This window comes from Nelumbo nucifera, chromosome 5 (genome assembly GCF_055504915.1).
Source record: "Nelumbo nucifera cultivar China Antique chromosome 5, China Antique-T2T, whole genome shotgun sequence".
Classification (NCBI taxonomy): domain Eukaryota; kingdom Viridiplantae; phylum Streptophyta; class Magnoliopsida; order Proteales; family Nelumbonaceae; genus Nelumbo; species Nelumbo nucifera.
Window position 1 is genome coordinate 37,432,484 of NC_142653.1, and position 26,175 is coordinate 37,458,658.

A 26,175-nucleotide genomic window follows, 5' to 3' on the forward strand; every position below is an offset into this window, starting at 1 on the left:
AGATTGCAACTTGGGTTGAGTTGGCTCGGACTCAGCCGGAAAAAGTCGGGTTGAAGTTTGGATTAGGCTTGAAAGTATGAGCCCAACTTAATTTCTGGTTGGGTTAGGGTTGAGACCTTAGCCAATCTGAACCCAATTTAACTTTATATTTGCATATATAAATATTAAATTACATTTATTTAGGTATGTAAGTATTTGTGTATATACATGTATGCATGTGACGTATATGTATATGTGCAATTATGCATTCATTATGCATGGATTTTTTTTAAAAACATGACCATCATGTCCTTTTACAATAATAATTCTAAATGCCTAAAACTGAATTGATCTCAACCTTTGAGTTTAAAAATAAAGAAATTTGGCAAGAAGTAGAGAAGATGGGCCAGCCTGAGCCCAACCGGAACCCAGCCTAACCTCAGCTTTTGTTGCAATTTGGGCATGTTGGGCCAAGCATGGGGCTAATACTACAGTGTCAATGCACCAGGTTTGAGTTAGAACCAATCTAAATTAAAATCAATTTGAACAGATTGAACGGTCCAAACATTGAACTAGACCAATCCAAAATGATCCAACGTATTCATTAGATTGGATTGGACCTGGTCCATCTGTAATAAATTCATATTGGACTGAAACGGATTGGACCAAATCCGGTCCAATTGAAACCCCTACCGACACCTAAGATAAGTTCGAGCAGGACAGCATTGCATCAGTCCAAACTCCAAAAGACGGTCCATTTTGAATCCCAGCTGGGCTTGGATTACGTTGCCCAGGTCAGGATGGTCTTATTTTAGTTCTTGTTCAGACACTAAATTCGAGCCCTAGTATCCAAAGGCCGGGATAGGTTGGGTCTTGGGGATAAGTTGGGCCTTGGGTCTGCTAACTTGCAAAATTTAGGGCTTGGTTTCCAAGTTTCAACATATCTACTTTACTTTCCGGTCTTAAACAGAAGACTATGAAGTAAGAGTATGACCTCCGAAAGCGCCAGATCAGATCCCGCCAACTCCACGAAGGTTGAAAGCGTGCCTGATCAGAACCCGCCAACTCCATGAATGCTTTAAACCCGTGAGTTCTACGAAAACATCTTCTCTCAATTCTGTTTTGAAACCTTTTCGGTCTCAATCAATGTTTCGTTTTCACTGCAAAAGACTCATCCAAATTCGGAGACACGGAGAAATTCTCAAACGTCTTCAAAATCCATCTTTTAAATACTTGTCTAGCATCTCAGGTTCCACAAAAGACTCCTCATTTACAGTTGCTTTTCTAGTAGAGTCTTGTGGGCTCTCACCAGAAACAGCCTTCTCAGTTGCAAAGAAGGTGCATTTGGAAAGCGAAAAGAAACCAGATTCAGTCCTGAAATTGTTTGAAAACTATGGTTTCACCAAACCCCAGATCGCAAAGCTTATTACTAAGCGTCCATTGTTACTCGTAGCTGATCCAGTAAAAACCCTTGAGCCCAAAATACTGTTTCTCAGTCAGGCGGGGTTATCAGGCCCTAAACTTACTAAGATACTCTCTTCAGATCCCAATATCTTCACAAGGAGCTTAGAGAAGCAGATAATCCCTGCTTTCAATTTTCTGAAGACCTTGCTTCGCACAGACGAAAAATTTTCTCTAGTCATTAATCGCTCCACGGCCTCTTGGATTTTCCAATTTAACGTGCTGAAAGCAATGGAACCCAAAATTGCTATCCTCCGCGACCACGGTGTGAACGAATCCAAAATCTCAAAAATGGTCATGTTGTTGCCACGTATACTAACTCTGAGTAGCAACCGGTTTAATGAACTGGTCAGGGAGATTAGTGAAATGGGTTTTGATCCCTCCAGTACAATGTTTATCAAGGCGATAAATATCAGAGCAGGGATGAGCGATGCTAAATGGGAAGCAAAATTTGGTTTATTTAGGAGCTTTGGTTGGTCCGATGATGAGATCCTTTTGATGTTCAAAAAGCATCCCTCTTGCATGGCTATCTCAGAGAAGAATATCAGAAGCAAGTTAGACTACTTCAGGAACAAGTTGAACCTTGAGCGATCAGTTCTTTCCAAAAACCTGCAAATATTTGGGCTTAGCCTGGAAAACAGGGTTATTCCAAGGTGGTCTGTCATTCAGGTCCTGCTTTCCAAGGGACTGATCAGGAAGGATTTAAGCTTTGGTAGTGTACTAACGATATCTAATGTAAAATTTTTGAAGCAGTTTGTGACAAAGTATGAAGGTGAAGTTAGTGATCTATTGGAGGTGTACCAAGGTAAAATGTGATCTTTGTGATTCAACAAGGTATTTAAAAATCATAGAATTTTAATTTACACGTGAAGAAATGTTCATGACTTTTATTTCATAAATCTTTATCTTCTGTATATTTTGAATTGGTGGAACTCACTTTCTTGAGGTGCGATTAGTTCTGGTTCTCGTAAATGTTACTCTTAGCAGATTTCCAACAAATTCGTAAGTGGAGAATAGAATGAGGTTCAAGGTATGCTATAATCCTATTTATCAAAAAAAGGTATGCTATAATCCTTTGATGATTGCATGATTACTAACTTGAGATAGAATCCACAATATTCAGACTACCTGACTTCGTAGGAACTTGTTCTCTATCCTATCTGGTTGTTGCTTATGTTATTTTCACTGTTCGTATGTATGCTTTTGATCTAGATAGACAAAGTAGGAACCTGAGAGATGCTATCAAGAACCTGGTTAATTCACCTGGATTATTTCCTATATTCCTATGGTATTGGAGTGATGGCAATTTTCTAATATGATGCTCTTACTGGAGTTAGGAGAACCCATGAGAATGGCATGGATGGGAGTATTAGAAAGGTGAAATTTCTGTGACAGAATGTTCTTAGTACGTTTAAAGAGAGTCCATGAAAACTGTAGGAAAATCAAGGCTTTTTCAAGGGAACACACGAAGCGCATATCAAGAATCCATAGCAGGAAACTCATATTTTGCATTTGGTATCAAAGTACTGCCTTTACATTGTTAAAAGTCAGCAGGGTTAGAGATTCTGTTGATAAACAGAATTATAATGACAGTGCTGCACGGACTCTCTTAAATTGATGATGTGATCATATTGGATATGCCATACGAGTCAGATTCCAACATGGATTTCTCAGTGGCACTTCTATGTAACATTGTCCTTTCTCTCTTTACTAATTTGACATAAATGAGTAGCTTATGTGCGGAATGAGTAGTATTTTTCCTATAAAGGTTTTAGGTAGCAAAAGTAAACTTTTAAACATTTTTCTATGGATATTATGTTAAAATTCAAAAAAGGGAGCTACATTAATAGCTTATTCTTTTCTACATATATCTTTGCAAGTTATTTACTCATCTTGCACAGTTTGAATCTGAGACATGCATTTGGATCCTGTTTCATTGTCCATGTAATACTACTGATGGAAGGTAACCTTGTGAAAGTAAAATGTAAGAAAGATATATGGAAATTGGTTGTTTAACTAAGTACGGTGGGGTCTTTCATGCAAGTTAGGTTATGTTTAAACCTATTCACAGGCCGGGCTTCAGGCCCAACTTTACACTGTCTCGCGCTCATGCTTCATGCTGGGCCCATTAGAATTTTGACAAAAGCCAAGCCTGAGCCTGGCCCATGAACAGGTCTAGTTATGTTCCATAATTCCAGTGCAAGTGTTTAGAACCTTACTATAATTGTGCCTTTATTTTATAAATGGAGTGTTGGATAAGGGTGGTTGTACAACTTGTCATTGTGTATTATCTTTTACTTCCCAAGGGGTACATATTGGAAATCTAATCAAATTAGGCAATAAAAAAATCTAATCAATTTTGGAATGTGTGGTATCTAATTGGCCTCTGAACTACCTTGGTCTGCCCCTAGGAGATAATCCTTAGAAAGGAAACTTTTGGACTCCGGTTGTGGAAAGATTTGAAAAGAGACATGCATCTTGGAAGAAAAATTACTTATCTCTTGGAGGTAGAACTACCTTGATTAGACTTACATTAACTAACTTGCTTGTATATTTTTTGTCAGTCTTTAAGATTCTAGCAAGGGTGCCTAGCAAGTTGGGAAAACTAATGATAGACTTCCTTTGGGAGCCAGGGTAGGAGAGGAAGGATTATAGGGTTGAGTGGGAGGTGGTGTGTAGAAATAAAAAAGATGGAGGCCTTGGAATAGGAAATATAAGGAAGATAAGATAGTGGTTAGTATTCATGGGCTTGTGGAGAATGGATGGGACTCTGGGATTCTGGCTAGGACTACAAGAGTGTCACTCTGGAAAGCAATCCAAGCTATTCTGCCTTTGTTTTCCCCTTGGATCAGGTATGACTTGCACTCGGGAAATCTCATTAAGTTTTCGGAACATTTTTGGGTCGGGGATTTTCCTTTGAAAGACCAATTTTTGGCTTTTTTGCTATCTCTACTAACAAAAATGAACCGATCTCCACTTTCCTTGTACCTTCCAACTCAAACTCTGAGTTTGGATGGAATTTGGGTTTGAGAAGAGCTATTAGGGACACAAAATTTGATAGTACTTTGACTCTCTTGACCAGTGATTTAAAAGGCGCACCTAGGCGCTCAGGCAAGGCGCATTTTAGGGTAGGTGCCTTGCGCCTTATCCCAAGCGTGTGTCCTTTGAAAATTGCCGCTTTTTTCCTTTTTTTGAGTTTGACCGTTGGGAGCCCCCGGCCCCCCGTGCCATGCCCCTTGAGGCCAGCCCAAACAAGTCCATATTAGGGTCTTAAATTCTTATTCGCTCACTCACCAAAGCTTCAAGAACCCCCTATTTGGTAATGTTGTCCATTCATTCATCTTAATAAAATATTTTCTTAAAAGCAATTAAAACTATAAAATTATTATTTTTTGTGTGAAATCTAAGAATTTAAGACCCTAACATGGACTTGTTTGGGCTTGCCTCAAAGGGCGTGGCACAAAGGCGGCTCGTAGAATTAGGAATGTAATATATCACATTAGCTACTTGATGCAATTGAGAAAAGAAAGAGATTGTGGGTTTTGTATGCTTGAAAATGTTTTATATGTTTGATTTCATTTTTAAATTCTCATTTGAATATGCTTTACATATTATATTATGTATTTTAATTTTAGATAATAGGTTTTTTAAAACATTTATTTTAAAACTTAAGTTAATATTTTTATTAATATTATGTTTTATAATTTTTTGATTTTTTTTGCATTTTTTTAAATTGCACGCCTCGCCTTGCGCCTCATGCACAAAATGGCCCTTGCGCCTTTTTTGCGCCTTGCGCTTTTAAAACACTGCTATTGACTATCCTTGATGGGGTTTTCCTGGAACCCACAAAGATTGCCAACAGAATTTGGACACCCTCCCCTTTAGGTTCCTTCACTTTTGCCTCCTTTAAAACCCTAACTCAACCGGTTGTCCCTCTTGGATTGACATTCCCTATTAAAGAAGTTTGGTGTCAACCTATCCCACCAAAGGTTGGGAGATTTTGTTGGGAAGCTTTCCTGGTAAGAGTCAACACAGGAGATTTGCTTCAAAGAAAGAGACCCAATTGATGTTTATCTCCTCACTGGTGTGTTCTTTGTAAAGCTACTGGTAAGTTTGGTTACCACTTACTAGTATCCTGTCAATTTGCAAAAACGGTTTAGGAATGTTTTACTTCTTTGTTTGGGTGTAGGCAGAATCCCCACTGAATGTGCAAAGCTTGTTTACTTCCTCTTCCTTCAACTGGCCGACAAAAAGAGGAAGGATTATGTGGTCATATTTTTGGGCTGCAATTTACTGGACTATATGGGAGGAAAGAAATTCAAAGATCTTTTTGGATTAGGAGAGAAGTCTAGAAGTTGTGCTAGAAGTGATTCACATAAGGGTGATACATTGGCTGAAATCATTGGACTTGTTCACAGATTTTTCAGTGATGATTTGCTAAGAAAATGGAAAGAAATTGCTAGTCAGTCTCAGCTAAGAAGACCTCAAGTCTTTCTTGGAATCCTCCACCCCAAGGTTATATTAAGCTGAATTTTGATGGTAGTAGTATGGGAAATCTAGGGCCTTCTGGTATTGGGGGAGTTCTAAGAAATGAGAAAGGGAATGTAATAGCAATGTTCTCTGGTCCAATTGGAGTGGGAGATTCTCCGAGGGCCAAGGTACTAGTAGCCTTGGAAGGGGTACAAAGAGCTAAACACCTGAATATTAATAAGCTGGTTATAGAAGGAGATTGTGAGACAGTAGTGAGCTGGTTAAAGAAAGACAACTAGGTTCTGGAACTACAACAATGAAAAGAGAAAGTTTAAGTGGCTGACCAAGGACATTGGAGTTAAATGTACATGGGTAAAGAAAAGTGCAAATTCTTTTACAGATGGGTTAGCTAAGCAAGGGGTGAACATGGTTTCTGTTTCTTGGGCTCAGATGTAACTGTTTTTCTTCTTTTTTGGGTGTTTGTTGACATCTTTGGGGAGTTAAGATAGTTTAGCTCCCCTCCTCTGTAAGTTAAGTTTTCTCTCTTAATGAAATTTCCTGTTATTGATAAAAAAAAGACATACACCAAAAGCAATTAGCAATGAGCAGGGCTTTGCATATCTTGGATGAGTTGGATCTATGGTGCAGTGTTCTAGATTCTGAGGTAGTTTGGACAAGTGTCCTAGAAGACTGGAGGATTGCAGTTACTATAGGTGGTATTGAATTGTCATCATCATCCAAGCCTTATCCCAACTATATGAGGTAGGCTACATGAATCCTGTTTCGCCAGTATGTTCTGTTTAAATGACTTTTTTTTTGGTCTGTGACTGTGTGTGTGGAATGGGTTATTGCTCATTGATCAGAGCTCCAATTCTGAAATGATTCAGAGTTCAATTTGGAGACATGACATTTCATAGAAATGATCATTTGTGCTGATACACACTAAATTAACAGTGGAAATCTAAACTCACCTTTTGGTAGATCTTTAACAGCATCTCCTGACAAATACTTGCATGTAGCATATACCATTCATCATTGATATGCCTTAAACCTAGCCTGCTAGATTGGTTCTTGTTGTAATTGTATTAGTATCTGCTAAAGGGGCACTTTAGTCTTTTTACTTACAAGTTGTACTACCACCCTAATATAAATAATAAATGGCTAGGTGCTTCCAGCTATTTTTTACAGCCTCAAATTGTTCTCTCTTCTTCTCTCCTTTCCTCTTCTTCTGTCTTCTTCTCTCATATTTCTCCTTGGTTCTACTTGGATAATATGGTATAAGAGCACTTTTCTGGGTGCTAGAAGCAGATCAGATCATGTTCTTCATCAAAAACCTTCTTGATTGGAGATTGCAGACATACCTCTGGAACTGGTCTACAAACTAGTTTTTTCTTTTTTCCTTCTTTCTTCTTGGTTGTAGTGCCAAGAATGATATTTTTTGGTGGTGGCTAACTGCTGTGGTGAAAGATTATACAGTGTGAGACCCTTTTTTTTATAGGCAAAGAAAATTTTATTAAGAACTAATCAGAAAGTGTACAGACAGGTAACCCAAAGGGAGGCACGAGATGCAGCCTCTGGTACAAATCAGCTTACAGTTGAGCCCAGAGCATAGATTCCCTAAAACCCCCTTGCTTAGCTAAGGAGTCTACTAAGCCATTAGCCAACTTCCTTTGCCCCACTGAATTCTAACAATCATATTAGAGGTCAACATTTTGAATTTCTTGACAGCTTCCCTGTAGGTCCAAATAACTGAGCCTGGATCTGTTAGCCACCCAACTACCAGCTTGGAATCCCCCTCAATTATCAATCTGTCTATATTCAGCTGTGAAACCTATCTTCTATAGGTTTGTGGATGATGGAGCTGGGGTTCTTTTATAGCTTGGTGTGAGCCTTGTGGGTCAGGTATGGTAATGTTTTTGCTATTGTTGAATGTGTGGTGACTGTTTGAAGACTGTGGCTATTGTTAGTAAGATTGAAGGCTGTGGTTGAATCAGCTAGGGTTTAGGATCCATCCCTTGATAGTTTCCTTTTGTGGCTGGGGAGATTCATTGCTTTTGAGGGTTTCCTCTTGGTTGGGCTGAAGTTAGTGCTGTTTCTCATCATTTTTTTGGACCTGTCTGTGATTTCAAAACTGTCACAGCTAGGTTCTTAGATGTTTGAAAGAGTGGTTTCTCGTGTTAAGAGAAGGAAAAAAAGGGGCAGAAAGTGTTTGTGATCAAGTATGAGAATAAGGCTATTGAACTATTGATGGTCTATCTAGGCAAGGCATGTATTTTGTGATTTAACAACTGGGTGGAATGGGAGATTTTTCATTTATATAACCTATGAAGAAATATTCATGAGCTTTCTCTATTTATACTTATCTTTTCTCTTCCAAAATTTTTTATTCTGTGAAATTTCCTCTCTTAATTGCTTTATGTGCTTGCTTGTGGTTTGGTATTCAATTTGTTGAGAATAAAAAACAAAGCACATAAATGTTTACAGAAGTTGGACGTCTTTATCTCAAGATGTGCTATAAATATCTTGTTTATTACCAATTTATTATGATCATGAATCGAGATATGTGGACCTAATTAAGGAAATGTATGAAGGTATAAAAACCAATGCTAGAACACCTGTGGGAGAGAGAGCATATTTTATAGTTAAAATGGGTCTTCACCAAGGTTCAACACTTGATCCTTATTTATTTGCACTATTGGTAGATGAATTGACTAAACATATCCAAGGAGACATCCCATGGTACTTGATGTTTACTAATGACATGGTGTTAATTGATGAAACTGGTGGAGGACTAAATGCAAAGTTAGGCTTATGGACAACTACATTTGAAACAAGATGTTTTAAAATAAGTGGATAGAATATATGCAATGTAAATTTAATAATAATAGAAGTGCAAACCACGGTATGGATACCAAGAGAACCCAATGTAACATCCTTCTATTACCTTGGTTCAATGATCCATAACAAAGGAGATGTTGGGAGGATGTTGCTCATAAAAATAGAGCAGGATAGGCAAAGCGGAGGGGTTCATCTAGAGTCTTATGTGATAGGAGAATACCACTGCAGCTAAAAGGAAAATGGTGTAAAACAGTTGTAGGGTTATTTATCTTGTATAAAGCATAGTGTTGGGCATTTAAGAAATAGTATGTCCAAAGAATGAGTGTGACAAAAATATGAATGCTTAGATGGATGAGTGGTACAACTAGAAAGGACAGAAAGTCATATGGAGGAACTTAGAAGTAACTTCAACAAGAAAGGTAGACTGAGATGGTTTGATCACATGCATAGGAGACCATGTACAACACCTGTTAGAAGTGATCTTCAGAAGTTGAAGGGGCTAGAGGGTCTAGGGACAGACCAAAAAGGACAAGGGTGGAAGTAGTAAGGCTCCGTTTGGGAAGAGTGCAAAATCCGATTTGAGGGAAATATGCATCCCAGGTCACTTTTCCTGCCGTTTGGTAAAGGTGTGAAAGAACCCTGAAAATCAAGGGAAATATGTGATCTTGTCAGTATTTCCCTCGATTTTGGGGTGTAAATGTACATTGAAAATTTGGAAGCAAACTTGTGTTCTCATTTGCTCTCTTCATTGCCTCGTCTTTGAGGAACTCCACGGCTGAGCATCATCAACGGTTACCTTCACTCAGCTCTTTCGTCAAAGTGGTTGTTGCCTCCGTCGAGAATAAAACCATAAACCCTCTCACAAATGCCTCTTTTGCTGCTGTCTCACAACACAAATTGGTCATAACCCCTGTGATTATCACCTCCTTAATCCCCCTATCCACCAAATACTCCTCCAACCTCATCCCTTGATACGCACTGTAAGTGTTCTTTTCCACCACCTTGGTGCCGCCCTTCCATCCCAACTCATGCATCAGCTCTGCCTCCACCGTCGATGATTGGATTGTTGTTCCACCACTCCCCCAGCATGTTGTAGTTTGACGATGACTTGTGGCAGTGGTGGGTAAAGATTACTAGCACCGAAACACCACTCCCCCATTGATGAGAAGTAGTTTTACATGCTGATTACCAAGAGAGTAGCAGTTTTTGGATCGGGGTTTCTCTTCCTGATCTTGAATTTCTTCTAAGAAGAGTAGGAATTCCCCATTTGCTGAGATAAACAGTAGTTCTCTATCCTCTAACAGCTCCAATCATAGTTCACAAACTGAGGTTAGCTCTCTTGTTTGAAACTTGTTTAGCTGTCTTTCTAACTAATTACTATAACTTGTTTGTGACTAACACGTGTAAGAAGATTGAACCATTAGATTGGAATCATAATAGATCATCCATACAATGTCAAAATGTTCTCTAGCAGGCTGGAGGGTTCTGTGATTCTCTTCTATCCAATTAAATTGAGAAGTAGAGAGCAAGCAGGTTGTAACGTCAAAAATTTCCCAAACGCCTGCAAATATGTGCCACTGGTTTCCCCTCTTCCCTACTAAACACCATTGGTGTAATTGGGGTGCCAGCCGGCCTAAACTTTGCATTTACTTGAACTGATAGAGATTGCATTTGCACTCTTCCCAAACAAAGCCTAGGAAATGAATTAAGTGCTCATTATTTAATGAGGGATATGACACTGAACAGAATGGAGTGGTGAAAAGATGTTCAAATAACCAATTGTAGAGAAGATGGGCCGAATGGCCCATAGCCCACAGTTGTGTTTTATTTTTGTTTATGTTCTATTCTGTTAATGGGCCTTTTCTTATGGGCCTGTTAGCATTAGTTTCTCTTGTTTTAATTAGCTAGTTGCCCCACTAAGGGTTTACTTGTAATTTTCTGTTAATTAGTGATTAACCATTTTAATTAAAAGGATTAGGGAAAGGAGAGAGTGTACGAATTACTCATCTCTTTCATCCCTTTCTCTTCCATCGTTCTCTTCCTCTTTGTCTCCTCTTGCTGTCTTCTTTTTTTCTTTATCTTTTAATCAGATTTTTATTTTCTTTATTTGGGATTGTTTTTCTTCTTGGTATCAGAGCATGCCCCTTTTCTTTTTTTTTCTCTTTCTCTTAATCCCATACATAGTGTGTATGGAGAACTGAATCAATGATTGCGGGTCCCAGAGGAGGTTTCACCTTGGCCCTTAGTGATTGAAGGGGTTCTTTTTGGTTCTCTTGAAGATCGATTCAAACAGAGTTTAGTTCTGTGAAGCCTACACGGAGCGGATGCTATTTCTCTATTTCTTCCAAGTACTAGGTAAGGCGTAGTTCTACTGTTGGGGATCTGTGAAGGTTGGTACTTGTTTTTCTTCTCTGTTTTCTTTATTTGTCATTTGAAGATTGTTTTGGAATTTTTTGAGGAGGATGGATGGTTTTGGAGTTGAAAATAAGCTTGGCTCATAGTCTAGATAGGTTTCGGGAGCACTTGTAAACTCTTTATTGGTTATGACCACAGTCAAGCTTGATGGGACTAACTATCTAGCATGGTCACAATCAATAAAGATATATGTTTGTAGTAGAGGCAAGTTGGGATATATTTCTAGTAGCAAGAAAGCACCAAAGGAAGATGACCCGTCTCATGAAAAATGGTTGCAAGAGAATTACACTATTATTGGGTAGTTAGTGAATTTGATGCAACCCTAAATTAGTCAGCACTATTTGTGGATGAATTCTACTAAGGAGATATGGGACAGTGTTGCTGAAACCTATTCACAAAAATTGAATGTGATCAGAGCATATAAATTAAGAAGTGATGTGAACAATTTAAGGCAGGGGAGAGACCTTTAGCAGTCTATTTCTCAATGCTGAAATCCTTGTGGCAAGAGATAAATCTCATGGAAATTGTTGTCTAGCAAAGTACAAAGGACATAGAAACATATAGGAGATTGGTTGAAAGGAATAGTCTTTGAATTCCCGATAGGTTGAATCCAAGATTTGACATTATCGGGTAGAATATCCTAGTTAAAGATAATGTATCTTTGTCTTAGGCTTATGCCATGGTGAGTAGTGAGGAGAGTAGGAGGCTGTTTCAGGTTCAAGGGGGAATTTCGATTGATCACTTTGCTAATATGGGGCTGAAACCTAAGGTGGCTGTAGGGAAGAAGGAGGTTATATGTGAGTATCGCAAGAAGCTAAGACATATTAAGGATACATGTTGGAAGTTGCATCCAAACCTTCTTTCACCTCGTTTTAAAAAGAATGCCGAAAATGGGAAGACTGGGAATGCCAATGCAGCCATAGTTCTAGATAATGACAGAAGTGCAACTGATGAGAAGGCTGCTAGTGAGCGGTTAGCTGTAATGAAGGTTGAGTATGAGAAATATGGGAGGATGATTAGCCATCTTGAGAATGCAGCCACCTCCCCCAATCCTTCAGGCAATCCAACTACTTCTGCATTTGCTCATTTAGGTATACGAGCTACTACCAACTGTGCGGCCATTTCAAGTAATCGTAGAATCCCTTGGATTATAGGTTTTGGAGTTTCTAACCATATGACCAGTATTTCTACCATGCTTAGGTCTTATGACCTACCTTTTAGCCATGATAAAATTACCTTAGCCGATGGCCTTCTTGCTCCTATCTCTAGCAAGGGAGTCATCAAGGCCACCTACTCCCTTTCACTTACTTTTGTCCTTCATGTCCCTAAGCTGCACACTAATTTGATTTTCAATGAGTAGCCTAACCAAATCCTTAAACTGTAGTATAATATTTTTTCCTTCTTATTGTGTTTTTCAAGATTTGAAGTCTTAGAAAGTGATTGGGAGTGACCATGAGGCAAATGGAGTATATTTGCTAGATACTCCTGGACAAAGCCAAGGACAACCTGAGAGTTGCTTTCGGGTCTACTTCTTTAGAGTCTTTTAGTTGTGTCATGTTATGTCATTTACGTTTGGGTCATTTATCCTTTTCTGTTTTGAGTCATTATTTCTAGAGTTGTTTAAAGGAATTAACATGTCTAGCCTTCATTGTGAGTCATGTGAGTTATCAAAACATTGTAGAAACACATTTCTTGAGTAATAAGAGATCCACTTCTCCTTTTCATATTGTGCACTCTAATGTGTGGGGCTGTACCATTTTCCTTCTATGGGTGGCTATTGATATTTTATCTTGTCCATTGACGATTTTTCTCGGTATACTTGATTATTTTTTATGAGATCTCGTGATGAGGTTCCCAAACTTGTGAAACGGTTCCATGAATTTGTTCTTACCCAATTTGATACAAGAACCAAAATATTTCGGTCCAATAATGCAAAATTTTTTTTTTTTTTTGAGAAAAAATATCACTTATTATTTCACCGACTTTGGGGTTATCCACCAAAGCTCTTGTGTTCGTACTCCAGAACAAAATGGAGTAGCTGAGAGGAAGAATCATCATATAGTTGAAGTTGTAAGGAGCATTTTATTTGCTTTTCATGTTCCTATAAAGTTTTGGGGGGATGTTCTCACAACTACATACCTAATCAATTGTATGCCATTTAGAGTTTTGGGCTTTAAGTCTCCTTTTAATCCTTTTTATCCAAATAAGGAGTTTTTTTCTCTTCCCTTTCAAGTCTTTGGTTGTACTTGCTATGTGCACATTTCTAGTACCAAGAGGCAAGTTTGAACCAAAGGCTTATAAGTGCATTTTCCTTGATTATGCCTCCACATAAAAGGGTTATTGTTGTTTTGATCCTACCTTGTAGTGGGACTTGTTTTGTCTCAATGGATGTCACTTTTGCTATGTCTACTCCTTTCTATGGTTCATCTCAGGGGGAGTATTCGTCACAGTTGTTTGCACTCCCCCTTTCGGTTCCTGTTGAGTCTAGATGGGGATACTCATCCCTTAGTCATTCTACTATCCCTATTTCTCCACCATTGCCTCCTCATCCTCCTATCATTCATAGGTGGTACTAGCAGCAAAAGACCATGAGTGAGCATATTGTTTCTCCTATATCACATGAGCCTCCTACACTTCCAGTTGCTAGAGAGACAATAGGTGCTAAGGTCACACCCTTGTAGTTGTATTTTTAAACACCTTTGTTATGGCTTTATTTCCCGTTCTTATTATTTCTTTTCTTTCCTCTATTTCTTCTCACCCTATACCTAGGTCTATATCAGAAACACTCCACTCCAGAATGAAGGAATGCTATGAGAACCGAGATAGAGGCACCACACAAGAATGACACATGGGAAGTGGTTGATTTGCCTAAAGGAAAGGAGTTAGTGGGCTGTTAGTGGGTGTATACCTTCAAATATCATGCTGATGGTTCCATTGAGAGGTATAAATCCCGGTTGGTTGCAAAAGGTTATACACAGATGTATGAGATTTGACTACCTGAGGACTTTTGCCCTTGTTGTGAAGATGACCTATGTGAGGGTTTTACTATCCTTGGTAGCTCATTTAGATCGGCCCCTCTATCAGTTAGATGTGAAGATTGCCTTCATGAATGGAGAGCTACATGAGGAGGTTTTTGTCTCTCCCACTAGGAATGTATGGTCTAGATATGCAGGGTAAGGTGTGCAAGCTGAAGAAGTCTCTCTATGGGCTCAAACAGTCACCTAGAGCCTGTTTTGAGAGGTTTAGGGCTGTTCTTGTTAATTTTGGTTACACATAGATTCAGTTTGATCATACCCTCTTTGTGAAAAGGAGAGGTTCATTAGTGGTATATCTTATAGTCTATGTGGATGACATTGTAGTGATTGGCTTTGCTGTGACAGAGATTGATAACCTTAAAGCCTTCCTTAGTGCAGAGTTTGAGATCAAAGATCTAAGGGAATTGAGGTATTTCTTAGGTATTGAAGTGGGCTAGTCTAAAGATAGTATCTTCATATCCCAATGCAAGTATGTTCTAGACTTGCTCATTGAAACAGGTAAAATGGGAGCAAGACTAGTGGCTACCCCCATTGATACAAGTCACAAGCTTTCTGCTTCTAATAGAGAGCTGTTGAAGGATATGTTATTAGTTGCATTAGCCAGTTCATGCATGCCCCTAGAGATACACATGGCAGTAGCAATAGAGAGGATTTTATGTTACTTGAAGAGTATTCTAGGGAAAGGTATTCTTTTTGCTAAGCATGACCACATGAAATTGGAAGCCTATATAGATGCTGATTGGGCATGTAATATTGATGATAAGAGGTCAACTTCGGTGTACTATAGTATGGTTGCAGGTAATATTGTTTCTTGCTCCAAGAAACAATCAGTGATTGCTAAATCTTCAACTGAGGCAGAGTATAGAGTTATGGCTTATGGAGTTTTTGAGTTGCTTTGGCTTCGGTCCCTGATGGAGGAATTGGGTGTTGAGTATGATAGACCATTGGTGTTGTATTGTGACAATTAGGCGGCCATTGACACTGCCCACAATCATGTATAACATGATAGAACGAAGCATATTGAGGTTGAAAGGCATTTCATTAGAGCAAGAGTGGCTTCTGGAGAAGTTTGTCTACCTTTCATTGCATTTGAAGAACAGTTAGCTTATATTCTTACCAAACGAGTCTCCAAGGTGAAGCTATAACGTGATACAAGCAAGTTGGGGTGTGATTGACATCTATGCTCAACTTGAGGGGGAGTGTAGAGAAGATGGGCCAAATGGCCCATAGCCCACAATTGTGTTTTATTTTTGTTTGTGTTCTGTTCTGTTAATGGGTCTTTTATTATGGGCTTGTTAACATTAGTTTCTCTTGTTTTAATTAGCTAGGCACCCCACTAAGGGCTTGTAATTTTCTGTTAATTCGTGATTAACCATTTTAATTAAAAGGGTTAGGAAAAGGAGAGAGTGTACGAACAACTCATCTCTTTCATCCCTTTCTCTTCCTCTTCTTCTCCTTTTGCTGTCTTCTTTGCTTCTTTATCTTTTAATCATATTTTTATTTTCTTTATTTGGGATCGTTTTTCTTCTCCAACCCCATGTAGTTGGGGCAAGGCTTTGAGGTTTTGAAATGTATTACATATGACAAATACGAAGTTCATGGGAAAATTTGTGGCAAAGCATGAGGCTACTGAACTAGTGAAGATATACCCAAGGTAAGATATATTTCATCCGCTGGAAATTCCCTTTTCAGGTTTAACTACTGCATTTCAGACCTGTAGTTGTAGAAAAGAAAATAAAAGTGGAAAACGAAATCAAGTACCATGTCTGAAGATTTTTTATTTATGTATCTCATTTTCATCACCATTTTTTTGGTAAAAGAAATTCATTAATGGAACAAAAAGACTACAATCCAAAAGAGAAAAATAGAACAGTAAGCAAACAACTGACTAGGGACTGATGATTAGGCCTAGACAGCTCTTCTCCATTCAAACTCTAGAATCATTTCTAACTAGCCCAGGGGAACTTCAAATTACTCTCCCTGAATAAAAGAAAAAGATTACTTCATTACAGATTGGAACAGATCTCTGAGAATGAAGAAGCTTTCCTTTGGACATACAACATCCTTATTGCAGATACCACCTATCAGCACTTGGTTGTCCAATTCCAAAATGAAGTTTTTGATGCTAGCTTTTGTGCAAAGAGAACAACTTGATTGCTAAAGCTTCTGCTTCTAAAGTTGAAGTGCAAGAAACAAGCTTACCTTAGCTGCCAAAAAATTTGCTATGCAGAACCATTTCTTCTATACCCTCCAAAAAGTATATTTCAATCCTTCATTGCTAGTCCTTCACATTTATGCAATGCTTCATGCAAGATCAAAAGCATTCTGAATTGAACTGTGACATTCATAGGGATAATTGGAAATTTTACTTCAAATCTCCCATGCAATATTAGCAGGGTATGCAAACATTTCACTTTATGACCATCTTTCTACTTCCAGAACCCGGATGTGTGTTCTTGATCTGGATGTTAGGCATCAAGGGGATATCAAGTTGTTAAATTACTCAATTATAAATCCTGGAAAACAGTATGGTTAATATCTCCAATAAGATTCCCTTGATATGTCATATGCATCAGGGTGGTCCATGAGTGGTTTAGGGAAAATGTCAGCTTCAAGACAGACAAACTTGAGTAAATAAAGTTCTTGCCAAGGAATTGAAATCACTGAAATTCTGATTTTTTTTGTACTAAGGCTGCATTTGGTAGAGGTGTAAATACAAAACTCCATCGGTGGAAATAAAAAACGCTCAATTGTATCAGGGTGAAAAACAACTAGTCGAATGCATGTTTCGTCTTCACAGAGGAGAAGAAGGCGTTTGAACTTCGAACTTGACATAATGAGATCAAATAGAGAGAGAGAGAGAGAGTCATACGAGGATTGAAACCATGGTGGAAACATGAGGGTTCCGATGAAGATTGAAACCACAACGTTGAGGGTTATATGTTTCTGGCAAAGATTGAAACCATGCTGGAGTCGGTGATGAAGCTTTTGCTGAACTGGTTCTGTTTTTGCCTTTGTTCCCAAGCGAAGGAGGCAGATGGTTACCGGAGCCGATGATGAAGCTTTTGCCTCTGTTCCCAGGGAACTGTTTCTGCTGAGTTGGTGATGGTTGCCATGGAGCCGGTTTCCATGGAGAATGTAGGTGGGTTTATGGAGAAGAAGAGAGAGAGATGTAATAAATACATCGAAAATTTTTATGTATTTATTACATCGATTATTGATGTAATTCAATGGTAGCATGTAATTTTACATCGATTTTCGGTGTAAAGTTACAATTCTGCAATGTTAATCCACAGAAATGGAGGCCATGAAAAATAAGAAAAATTGGTGTTTGAGCTAATTTAAGAATTAAAAGTGTCAAGAGTTCTTACAAGCTAATACTCTTCTATTATTTAATTTGTTTGATTTGATATTTTAACCAATGTTCTAAATATCGACATGCTGTGTTGGTACATTTTTTTACGTTTTATTTATTTTTTTCGAAACCGGTTCTGGGGGCAGTTATAAGGCCCGACTACCCTCTGAACCGGTGGCTGACCCGATACAACCCCTAGAGAGGTGTATCAGTAAGCCATCGGCATGATACCTATCGATACTTTGAACCTTGATTTTAACAGTGATACTATTACATCAGGTTTTAACATATAAAACAATTAAGGGTCTGTTTGGTTTGCAGTTGGAATGGGAATTGGAATAGGAATTAAAATCCTTTGAATCGAAATTAGAATGGTTCATTCCTATAGTCTCTTTGGTTTAGACAGGAATGGGAATGGGAATTGAAATCAGTAGAAATGAGATTTTAATTTCCAATGAAAGGGCAGGGAATGGCTATTCTCTCAAATGGGAGAATACCATTCCAGCAGGAATGGGAATCGGGTTTTGATTTCATCCAACCAAACAATTGAAATTGGAATAGCCTATTCCGATTTCGATTCCAGACCCTTATTCCCTCGAACCAAATGGGGCCTAAAATCAAAATTCTATTTATTAACGAATAGATGACCTTGAAAATCGATAGATATGATGCATTAAATTACTATGCGGTAAAATATACTACAATATGTATCAATATTTAGAACTTGATGTAGCAGTTGTTTTTGTGTTCAAAAACTAAACCATACTTATAGGCCAATATCCCCTAACCCTTCTGCATTAGGGCTGCAAATGGTGTGAGTTGTTTGAATTTGATCTACTCCATTCTGATCCAATTTTAGCTGATGTTATTTAAAAATTCTCATTTTGTAAATGTGATAGATTGGAATTTAATTCGACTAGTTATAGATCTCTAATCAGACATAGGATGGAACTTGGATAGTGCGTTTCTTTTATCAGATCGATCTTGGATAGAGGTACATCCTATCCGATTAGAACCCAACTCTTTCCTAGGATAATTTGATTTGGCATGGTCAATGACTTGGTTAGGAATTAGAACCATCAAAGTGCTCCTCACTCCGACCTCACAGCCACATTTTACGTGTATTGGGAACATCTCCCATGAATAATAACAAACAAGTATGGGAGATGTTCCCGATGTATGGCTGGAACATGTGAGGTCGGTGTAAGGAACGCTCTGTAAGGAGTAGGTCCGGACTTGCCTGCAAACATGCCTAGAAAACCAGTGCACCCTAATTCCCAGAAAGCCACTTGAGAGGCAAGCACCTTTTTGAGAGAGATAAAATTGGAAAGGCCAAAATCACTGCAAAGCTAGAAAAATAAGAAAGGAGTTAAGATCTGTGCCCCACAAGGGGGCACCCCACAATGTCCCACAACACATCTCCGCCATGTATTGGGAACATCTCCGATGATAATATCAGAATCGATGATGTCATCATCGCCTCATCGAGAATGTTCTCAATACACAGTGGGATGTGCTGTGGGACGTTGTGGGGAGTATATGTGAACTCATAAGAAAGAAAGAAGAGGAAAAGAAACTGGTACCCTGATTGATAGGGATAATCATGGGCTGGGCTATGCTGGGTTTTTGTAGGGCATTAACAGTCTTGAGGCTTGCTCTGGCCTGGCCCGGCCCACACTTGGGGTTTGATAATACATGTATGATTACTTTTTTATGAGTATGATAATCAAACCCATTATCCATCATATATTTTTGATAAAATGGTATCATATATACATATATATCATATATAAATACATATTGAATACCTAAGGATTTGCGGTTAGGATGGGCTCCCCACAAGTGCCCCATAGCACATCTTCTCCATGCATTGGGAATATTTCCCCATTCTGTGGGGCGCACCCAATTGGAAGTCCACCCAAATTCATGGATTTGTAGGCTGTAGGGGTGCTCACGGTAACCGAACCGTGGCCGTGGAGTTATTTTTTGAACCGAACTGACCTGCCATTTTTTTTTAAATATTCGAACCAATTAACCGCGGTTTGATTTTTCGGTTTTTTATGCACTCAAAATAATAAAAAAAAAAGAAAGAGACAAAGGTCGTCGGTCTATCTGGCCTCGGGGATTTTTTCCCATTGGGGAAGAAGAAGAGAGATGAGAAACTAAGAACTTGGAGGCTGTCAGTCGGTTTGGGGAAGAAGAAGACTAAAGATATGAGAGACTGAGAACTGAGAGTGAGAGACAAAGGAAAAGGTGTTTAGTCTGAGAGAGAGAATTGAGAGATGAGAGACTGAGAAATCAAAGGTCGTCGCCCGTTGGTCAGATCCCAGAGGTTGTCGATCAGAGACTCGGAGGTTGTTGTTCGGTTTGGGGAAGAAGAAGACTAGAGAGATGAGATCGAGAGACTGAAAACTGAGAGTGAGAAAGGCGTTTAGCCATTTAAGATTTAAGTTAATTTGATTCAAAGAGAGGAAATTATTAAAAGCTGTCGGACTATCAGATTGCACGGGGATGCATGTCGCGGGCAGATATGTGTCGCTCTAGATCTGCAAGTCTGCAACAACAAATATAATATATAAATCATGAAAATTAAAAAGCTGAATCACCAAAAGGAGAAAGAAAATGACAGAGAACTGCATTAAAAGTTAAAGGAAAAAATATATTATAATATATTATAGGACAGAGGATTGTACTTAAAAATAAAATATAATATATAATGTGTTATATTTTATTATATATTAGAAATTTACGAGAAGCCTATTCAATTTTAAAAAATATAGACTATTAGTATACATATACCGGTTGGTTCGGTTAATTGTCAGTTTTTTGTAAAGGTTAATTGAAACCAAACCGGAATTGTCAGTTTTTAAGAATATAAAACCGAAACTGAACCGACCGGTTCAGTTAACTGAGTTTTTGGTTCGGTTTCGGTTTTTTTTGCTCACCCCTAGTGGGCTGTACCTGGTCATAACTGATCATCATCACGATTCCTTCTCTCTTACCCACAAGAACTCTGCCCACACTTACCCACAAAATACTACACGTGAACATCTCTCTGCGCATAATAACATACAAGCATAAAAGATGTTCCCTATATGGGGATGTGATGTCATGTGGGTAAGTGTGGATAAAGTTCTTGTGGGTAGGAAATCCATCAAGCCTGTATTAGTAGGAGCTTGATTGTTGAGACTTTTTAGCTTTTAGGCCCCATTTGCTATATACTTATATTCTTTTATTTTTTAGGTAATTAAGACATGGCTATTTTAGTCATAAAACTTTATTATCAAAAAGGGGCATTTTTATCCCATTAAGGTGTTGGCAACTGGGATCTTGGCTGTTTGGACTTTGGAATAAAAAGTTGAACCTGCCAAGGTGTATTTGAAATTGGCAAATAATGACTATTTTAGGACATTTTACATTTTATGCTCAAATTGAAAAAAATACAAATATATATAAACAGTATAAATGCATATAAAATAATACAAAATGCAAGGTTTTGCACTCTATATATTTATATTCCTTTCAAACTATTGGAAAGAGTACAAATATAAATATGTACTATGCAAATATATACAACATAATACAAAATATAAGATTTTGCCCTCTACAAATTTGTATTTATATTCTTTCCAAACTGAGCCTTGGGTCTTTGTTTGAGCTTCCGAGTTCCCTCTCTTCTCTTGGCAGTGCACCAATAAGCGAACTGATTACAGATGAAGGCAGAGCAGAAGGGTAGGTCGCGTTTGAACGCCTGGGGTTCATCGTGTACAAGTCTCGCCAAAGCTTAATCTGTGACTTAAGTGAAATCCCTTTAGTCATTCTCTTTCAATCTCTTCCAATGTTTGGTTTCCAACCTCACCACTTACTCCTTCAATTCGCCAGGATTGGAGACACCATAACCACCACAAGCTATCTCAAACATTTTCCAGAGTCTGCTTTCAAACGCCTCCTCTCTCACATCTCAACTTCCAAGGATAAGTTATCCTCTTTTACAGTTTCTTACCTCGTAAACTCATGTGGGCTCTCATCAGAAACCGCTCTTTCGGTTGCAAAAAAAGTCTATTTGAAGTGCCAAAGCAAACCTGACTCAATCCTGAAACTATTCAAAACCCATGGATTCACCAAAACCCAGATCGCAACCATCATCTCCAAGAGTCCTAATGTACTCCTGGCTGATCCACGCAAAACGGTCGAGCCCAAACTTCAGTTTTTCAGGCGTGTTGGACTTTCTGTCCCCGACCTTATGAAGGTCCTCTATTTGAACCCTGGAATCTTCAAAACGAGCTTAGAAGACAAGATCATCCCTTCTTGGAAATTTCTCAAGACATTACGTCACACAGACGAAAAGGTAGCCTCCTCGATCATGAACGCCATGGCCAAAAGGGCTCTCCAACATTATTCACCGAAATCATTGGCACCAAAAATTGCATTCTTGCGTGATGTTGGTGTACCCGAATCCAACATCTCAAAAATGCTCCTTCTGTTGCCAACTGCAATACGTCGAAGCACTTACCGGTTTAATGAGTTGGTCAGGGAGATCAGTGAAGTGGGTTTTGATCCCTCGACAACATTTTTTCTCAAAGCCCTGCATGTGAAAGCAAGTGTAAGCAAGGCTACATGGGAAGCGAAATTTGCACTTTTTAGGAACTTCGGATGGTCTGATAACGAGATACTTTTGGCGTTCAGAAGGAGTCCCTATTGCATGCTTGCCTCAAAGAAGAATATTGGGAGTAAATTGGACTTCCTGATGAACAAACAGAACCTAAAGCCTGCAGATATTTGTAAACATCCGCAAATATTTACATATAACTTGGAGAAAAGGATTATTCCAAGATGGTTTGTTACTCAGGTTCTACTCTCAAAGGGACTGATCAAGAAGGATTTGGCTCTTAATACTGTATTCAGTATTTCTGATTCATTGTTTCTAGAGAAATTTGTGATCAAGTATAAGGATGAGACTGCTGAACTATTAAAGGTCTATCAAGGCAAGTCATGTATTTTGTGATTCAACGACTGGGTGGAATGGAAGTTTTTTTCATTATATAACCCATTAGAAATATCCATGAGCTTTCTCTGTTTATCTATTTTAATTGATCCTTGCTCTTCTATAATTGTTGATTCTGTGAAATTTTTTCTTTTAATTGCTTTATGTGCTTGCTAGTAGTTCTGGTATATTAAATATTTTCAAGAGAAGGTCCCATGGTGCTTGATGTTTGCTGATGTAGTATTAGTTGATGAAATTGATGTAGGATTAAATGCAAAATTAGGTTTATGGACAACTATGTTAGAAACAAGAGGTTTTAAAATAAGTGGGGCTAAAATTGTAAACCTTCTTGGCTGAACAGAAAAGAGAGCAGAATAGACTGGAGTGTCTAAGCTCTCGACCCCCACTCCAAAGAGTCACTTAATTAAATAGAATGTATAGTTACAATGCCCATGTGGGGTAGAAAGAAAGAATTAAAAGGAATACATACAAACATAAAACAATGAACTGTACAAAAGGGACTATCCTAATAAAGTACATTAAGTTTCAGAGTCTCCACATGGGCAAAATTGTGTTGGCAGTCTATATTGATGACATAATTATCACAAGGAGTGATGAACATGGTATTGAAGAGCTCAAACAGTTTCTACAAAGCCAGTTCTAGACTAAGCACTTGGGGCACTTGAAATATTTTCTAGGCATAGAGGTAGCAAGGTCAAAGTGGGGAATTTCCCTCTCACAAAGAAAGTATGTGCTTGACTTATTAGAATATACTGGTCTATTAGGGGCAAAACCAATGGATACTCCTATAGATCCAAATGTGAATATATTTGATAGTGAAGGGGAGCCCCTGGTTGATCCTGGACAATGTAGGAGATTAGTTGGGAAGCTGATTTATCTAACCATCACAAGGTCAAATATCTCTTTTAGCATTGGACTATTGAGCCAGTTTATGCAGAACCCAAGGACAATCCATTGGGAGGGTATTGTTAGAGTGCTACGCTACTTGAACGGTGCTCTAGGTCAAGGGTTGTTGTATAAGAAAGGGAGAGACCTTTCCTTAGAGTGATATATGGATGCTGATTGGGCAAGATCAATTACAAGTAGGAAATCAACAACTGGTTATTGCACATTCTTGGCAGGGAATTTGATTACTTGGAAGAGTAAAAAGCAGAATGTGGTGGCTAGGAGTAGTGCTAAGGCTGAGTATAGAGCCATGACCCACACTACATGCGAGTTGGTGTGGCTAAAACAAATTGTTACAAGAAATACGAATGTCAGTTACAACTCCCATTAAGTTGTTCTGTAACAACCAGGCAGCCATTCATATCTCTTCCAATCCAGTGTATCATGAGAAGACTAAACACATAGAGGTGGATTGTCACTTTGTAAGAGAGAAGGTGGTTAGTGGAGAAATTATTACCCCATATGTGAAGTCTGAAGATTAACTAGCCGACCTCTTCAACAAAGGCTTGAGTGGTGCACGGATGAAGTATATTTGTAACAAGTTGGATCTTTATGATATATATGCTCCAACTTGAGGGGGAGTGTTAAATAAAAGTGTTTGTGCAGGGTTATTTTAGTCTTTTTCCCTTTCTTATTTATGTTTTTATTATCTTTGTTCTTAACTTTAAGTCATATAGTCAGGGCATTAGTGTAATTTTGTTCTATTATGAATATAAACTAATATGGGCGGCAGCTGGGTCTCTCAATAGAGAGAGTATCTGAAGTCCTATTCTCTTTGTATTCTCTCTTCTCTCTACTGTACCTTCGTATTCTGGGATTATACCAGGATTTCTACCTGTTTATTTCTCAAATACAGGCCTGATCACACTTTGAAACTTGACAGGATAGATCCATTAATTTTGTTTAGGAAATGCTGATAATTTATAGAAGTTTGCTACATTAGCAAAGGGTTTGCTTTAAATATCTCCTTTCAATTAGCAATTTATCATGTGATCATCAACTGAACTGTGCCAGGGCTAGGCCACTTAAACAAATTAGCTGTGACGCAAAGTGGCATTGTTTGGACAATCAATTTCATGGAAAGGCTCATTCCACCTATTCATTTTGAATTGTATCTTATTTATTTATTTTTTGATAAACAAAGTATAATTGCATTTCATTCATGAAATGGAGGCAGGGCCACCCTCAAAATCATGTACCAAAAGTGCCTTTACAAGTATATCTTTAACTTTCAGCTATACAATTAGCAAACTACATAAAAAAAATGATAAAATTCCACCTATTCAAGAAACTATCTATAGGTGTATCTTTGAAAGAATTCAAGATCTGCACCAACCACGCCACTATCCATTCAATCTTGCTGATCATGCCTTCAATTGGAGCAGCCTTGGGTTCAGAAACTCGGCTGTTCCTTTCCTTCCACAATCCCTTGCAGAGGGCAAGGGGAAGAAGATTCCACAACATTTTCCCTCTAACTGAGAAGCCTGCTGAAGACCAAGAGGCTAATAAAGATGGCAGGTCAGGAGGAACCACCCATTATTAAAAAACTGAAGGAAGTGGGCCCAAACTAGATAGGTGAAAGGTTCTTGATCCATACAACACAAGCTCCACAAGTTCTCTACCAGCATGCCTCTACTCAGTAGATGATCAATAGTTAAAAGTTCTTTCTCTGGCTGCAGTCCACAAGAAGAAAACCACCTTGGGCAGATCTTGGATTTTGCACATCCAGGTCCAAGGGACTGCAGGATTTGAAGGTGATAGGGCTAGCCTGTATCAGGATCTGGATGAGCAAAAACCCGATGTGTCGACAATCCATACTCTGCAATCTAATTCCTCCAGTGTGATATGGTATCTTATTTATCTAATTATTTATTTATTTATTTTCTATCCAGATGCATGCTTTGATCTACATAAGCTCAATTTTGAGATGTCAAACTGTCAAGACAGACCTAAGTTTTGACTTGAAATTCCCAAAGGATTAAAAGGGTGAGATCTATATGATAAAATTCTATTAGCATTTAGTCAGCAAGGCCCATGGGAACAATCTGATACTATAGTTAAAATAAACTCCGTAGCAAGTGAGCTAAACTAACTCAAAAAGTTTTGGAATTGATCAAATATCTCCTTTGCTGAAAACCCTGTAAATTTCAATATAGATGTATAAAACAACTGAAACAGAAGAAGGGAAAATATAAGCCTGTTAGATTTCGAATTATGGAGTACATTTGATGGGTAGTTTTGGTTAGTTTTCCAATTAAAAATGCAAGGTAATTAATTGTCTGGTTAGTCATCATGGTTGAAATGTTGTTGCTATTTTAGATCCCACAGAACAGATCCATTGAATAGTGGCTTCATATCTTTGTATTTTGTACAGGTGCATGGGAAAATCATTAAATAGGCGGAAAGGAAGCTGTTTGGATAAAAGCCTTGGTAATCCAATTGAAAGGAAAAGGACTTGTATTGGATTCATATGAATCTTACTTGTTTCAAGTTGGGTGCAGGTTCACTAGACTGAATTGGTTTTGGTTTGGTTGCAGCTTGAAGGTTGAAGCACTGTAACCCAAGTTGCTGTGTTTGTCTTGGGTTTAGCTTTGATCAGAGCCCATTCTGCTTCATTACAAATTAGAAACTTATTGATTTTTTATCCACGTTAGAAGCTTACAGGTTCCACA

The 26,175-nt window shown here is 38.4% G+C and overlaps 2 protein-coding genes and 1 pseudogene across 3 annotated transcripts; 2 read left to right on the forward strand and 1 right to left on the reverse strand.

Moving 5' to 3' along the window:
* The first annotated feature begins 841 nt into the window (after positions 1-841).
* On the forward strand, positions 842-2,412 carry LOC148791425 (transcription termination factor MTERF8, chloroplastic-like). The gene has a single exon (XM_088889133.1). It carries the CDS (start codon positions 1,126-1,128, stop codon positions 2,254-2,256), a length of 1,131 nt encoding a protein of 376 aa, XP_088745259.1. The 5' UTR covers positions 842-1,125; the 3' UTR covers positions 2,257-2,412.
* A 143-nt stretch (positions 2,413-2,555) lies between these two features.
* On the reverse strand, positions 2,556-17,628 carry LOC148791426 (nicotinamidase 2 pseudogene; annotated as a pseudogene).
* Positions 17,629-21,240: 3,612 nt separating this feature from the next.
* LOC104606719 (transcription termination factor MTERF8, chloroplastic-like) lies at positions 21,241-26,175 on the forward strand. Of its 2 annotated transcripts, XM_010272065.3 has the most exons (3): positions 21,256-22,538; positions 25,878-25,933; positions 26,041-26,175. In XM_010272065.3, the coding sequence occupies exons 1-2, from the start codon at positions 21,392-21,394 to the stop codon at positions 25,895-25,897; spliced, it is 1,167 nt and encodes a 388-aa protein (XP_010270367.1). In that variant the 5' UTR covers positions 21,256-21,391; the 3' UTR covers positions 25,898-25,933; positions 26,041-26,175. The 2 variants fall into 2 exon arrangements, with proteins under 2 accessions (XP_010270366.1, XP_010270367.1); XM_010272064.3 differs by having other exon boundaries at positions 21,241-22,538; positions 25,878-26,175.